This window comes from Gekko japonicus, unplaced genomic scaffold (assembly GCF_001447785.1).
Source record: "Gekko japonicus isolate JY-2015 unplaced genomic scaffold, Gekko_japonicus_V1.1 scaffold884, whole genome shotgun sequence".
Taxonomy (NCBI): Eukaryota; Metazoa; Chordata; class Lepidosauria; order Squamata; family Gekkonidae; genus Gekko; species Gekko japonicus.
The window spans coordinates 71,197-75,239 of NW_015172029.1; the positions used below are offsets into that span (position 1 = coordinate 71,197).

Genomic DNA, 4,043 nt, shown 5'->3' on the forward strand with positions numbered 1-4,043 from the left:
GTACCACTTCGGTGGGAAGGTAACAGCGTTCCGTGCGCCTCGGTGTTTAGTCATGCCGGCCACATGACCACGGAAACGTCTTCGGACAGTGCTGGCTCTTCAGCTTTGAAACGGAGATGAGCACCGCAACCCTAGAGTCGGACTCGACTGGCTTTCGAGCAAGGGAACCCTTTACCTTTACCTTTTTAAGCCGCCCTGAGCCTGCCTGGGCAGGGAGGGCGGGATATAAATTAAATAGATAAATAAATATGATGTGTGGATAACTTAGATATAGAAGTGTGCCTGCACACGAAAGCTTATACCCAGAATTAAACTCGGTTGGTCTTAGAAGTGCCACTGGACTCAAACTTTGTTAGATACAGGAAGTAAAGCTGGCTCTCAAATAAATTACCCCTGAGGGAGATGAGATTCCCCTTTCGCTGGACAGGGAACCTCAGCATGTTCAAGACTGCTCTTTACACGTATAGGGCCCTTTCCCCCAGAACCCACACACGCATTAGTTTAGGAATGACGGGCCCTTAACAGGGTGCTTATTTGTCCTACTAGAATAAGCTTTCTCCCCTCGACTGACCCCCAAGCCCTAACTAAAAGCGGAATAAACTCCGGGCCACACTAACACTCTTATCCAGAGCCTCAATTCCCGCTGCATTTGGTAAGGCCACCCATGACTGGGGGTATACCCAATAGGCTGGAAGCTTGACCCAGCCCTGGGGATACCAAGAGGCTGGAGAGTCCTCAGCATGGATACGCCTCCTGCACAACTTGACTTAATTCTTGGCCGATCCTGTCTTTCTTTGACCTTTTTGTCCTTTGCCCCTTCAAGGCTTTTCCAGGTGGATCTCGGCCCACCGAAGAAGCTGGAAGATTTAGACCCGGACACCATCAGTTACTGGCGTTTCCTCCGGAGAGTGAATACAAAGCGACAGTACCGGCTACGCAAGGTCCAGCCGTTTTGACGTGGGCCACTGGGATGTGGGATTCAAATCTTTCCCGGACACGCGGGAAACTTGCCTGCTTTGTGCAAACTTTGGACTGTCCTTCCGCTTTGAAAGGGGAGCTTTTCTTTGGTGAACATCCCAATAAATGGTATTCAACCATGTGTTGTCGTGTCCAACTCCTGGCGATTCCATGGGCGAACTCAACCATGTGGGGCAGTTTATATGTCTTCTCTCAAGCCCTGAAAGCACCAACGCTGGGGCTCTAGAACCAGTTTGGAACCTGAACATGTCTACAGAAGCACTCTGGACCACTTTCAAACCAGTCGAAGTCTCATAACTCCTAAGTAAGGAACCCTGGGAACGGACATATAGGGCCACCTTTATCTGCTCTACAACCCTGTGCAAACATGGAAAGGTGTGGCATTTGGATACCAGTTATATGGTGTCAAATGTGCCGTCCGAAGCAGAGTTAGTCACTCCTGAATCCAGTGGAGTCAGTGGGTTTAGAATGGTGTAACTCTGTTCAGGACTGCAACTGTAGCATCTGGAAAAATTTCAAGTTTTTATAAAGGTGACAAATGGAAGGAAGGAAAGCAGAATCCTTCCCTTTAGAGATGTGAAAACAGTTTGGTGTACTGGTTAAATGCGCAGACCCTAATCTGGGAGAACCGGGTTTGATTCCTCACTCCTGCACCTGCTGGATGACCTTGGGCAAGCCATAGTTTTGTCAGAGCTGTTCTTGAAAAAGAGCAGTTTCTGTCAGAGTTCTCTCAGCCCCACCTACCTCACAGGGTGTCTGTTGTGGGGAGGGGAAGGGAAAGGAGTTTGTAAGCCGCTCTGAGACTCCTTTGGGTAGTGAAGGGCGGGGTATAAATCCAATCTCTTCTTCTATTGAAGGTATGCATGCCCCAGGTGGTCAGAGGGAGGGTCTTGAGGGGTAAGGAGATATTCCACAGAAGTAGCAGTTGGGATCCAAACATTTTGTGGGTAAGACTATATTTTCATCAAGCTGTTTAGGCTGTTCCGATACTAAATGAAACGGAAGTGTACTGTGACTCACAAAAGCTCATAAGGAAATAAATATTATTATTTTTTAAGATGGCACTGGACTGTTGTTTATTTTGCCACAACAGACTTAAATTACAACAAACAAGACCACGGTGTAATGTAGCCAGCAAAACAATAAATCAGCAAAGTTACAACAAAGTTATAGTTGTAACTTTGCTGACAATTGATTTCTAAAAGCATTATATATAAATATCTGCTTACATTGTATATCTATACACGGTGATTTATTGTTTTGCTGACAACAGACTTAAATGGCTAATCCTTTGCAATATTCCCATACTACAAAATTAGTAGGATCTGATGGTCTGGCTCATGGGGGAAACTAAATGGGGAGCATTTAATGATCACAACTTGGGACACGGAGTTGACTTTCATAATGGATGCCAGCAGTGAGCAAAAAAACCCCCCCATTCATTGCCAGAATGTTTGACCGAGAGAGTTGGTCCACTGATGACAAGAGTCTTCTGCGAATAGGGATGCAAGGCGTATTCACTGCTAATAAAAATACACAACCCGGCATAGTGAATACATTCATTTGGTCCCTAGCTGCTTATCGGTTGGTGCCTCATTTCTTCCCAGAAGACGACTAGCTCACAGTCTAGCAATGGGTATTGAGAGCCAGTTTGGTGTAGTGGTTAAGTGCGCGGACTCTAATCTGGGAGAACCGGGTTTGATTCCCCACTCCTCCACTTGCACCTGCTGGATGACCTCGGGCAAGCCATAGTTCTGTCAGAGCTGTTCTTGAAAAAGAGCAGTTTCTGTCAGCTCTCTCTCAGCCCCACTTACCTCCCAGGGTGTCTGTTGTGGGGAGGGGAAGGGGAAGGAGTTTGTAAGCTGCTCTGAGACGCCTTTGGGTAGTGAAGGGTGGGGTATAAATCCAATCTCCTCCTCTTCTATTAAATGGCCCAGGTAACATGGAACCTCCATATTCAGAAGCCGTCTACTTGGATCCTGAATGACGGGCACAGGGGAAGGCTGTGGTTTTCAGGATGTGCCTAGAAGCATCAGGCCGGAAGCTGCCAAGCATGTCTTCAGGGTGTCAGATGCAGCTTTTGCAGTCTGTTGAAAAGCGAAGTAGAAAAACTGAGCAAGTAGTTTAGAAGAAGAACAATGCCATTTGAAAGAATGTGCCGGACTTTGGTGAGAGCCAGCAAAGGGGGGTGGGCGGCTACAGAAAAACAACCAGTAGCATCGCAAACAAACCTGTAGTCAAAACACGAAGTACATGCAATAATAATTCTATAGGAACCAAAGTCAACAATTTTACCAAACTCATATATATTATTGTAGAATCATAAATGTTGTAAAGAGCATTTGGTGAGAGCCAGCAAAATTATTATTAATACTTCTAATGCGTTTTCGTCTGTGTTGATGTTTAAATTGCAGGCTCCTCGGGGACAGGGACTTATTTTTTTGTTGCTGCTGTCTGGAAGGTCAGTAGACCCAGAATTTCAGATCTAAATAAGTGCATCATAGCTGTCTGTCTATAATTTTTTTTTGCTGTCAACTCACAGCCTATTTATGGTAACCCCATAGGGTCTTCACGGCAAGAGACATTTCGAGGCAGTTTGCCATGATCTGCCTCTGCATAGCAGCCTTGGACTTCCAGTTTGGACTGGCCAGTTTGGTGTAGTGGTTAAGTCTGCGGACTCTAGTCTGGGAGAACCGGGTTTGATTCCCCACTCCTCCACTTGCACCTGGCTGGATGACCTTGGGTCAGTCACAAGCTCTGGCACAGCTGTTCTTGAAAAAGAGCTGTTTGTGTCAGAGCTCTCTCAGCCCCTCCCACCTCACAGGGTGTCTGTTGTGGGGAGGGGAAGGGAAAGGAGGTTGTAAGCCACTCTGAGACTCCAAGTGAAGGGCGGGATATAAATCCAATCTCTTCTTCTTCTTTTACCTCACAGGGTGTCTGTTGTGGGGAGGGGGAGGGAAAGGAGTTTGTAAGCCGCTCTGAGACTCCTTTGGGTAGTGAAAGGTGGGGTATAAATCCAATCTCCTCCTCCTCTTCTAATGAACGAAGAAAGCTGCATCTGCGAC

At 46.7% G+C, this 4,043-nt stretch overlaps 1 protein-coding gene across 1 annotated transcript in view; it reads left to right on the forward strand.

The window, feature by feature from the left end:
* Positions 1-1,622, forward strand: part of MRPL54 (mitochondrial ribosomal protein L54) — a 6,945-nt gene extending 5,323 nt beyond the window's left edge. Inside the window, exon 3 of the mRNA XM_015420596.1 lies at positions 824-1,622. Within this exon, the coding sequence (XP_015276082.1) occupies positions 824-956 (133 nt within the window). The 3' untranslated portion in view covers positions 957-1,622. The remainder of the gene's footprint in view (positions 1-823) is intronic.
* Positions 1,623-4,043: the final 2,421 nt, after the last annotated feature.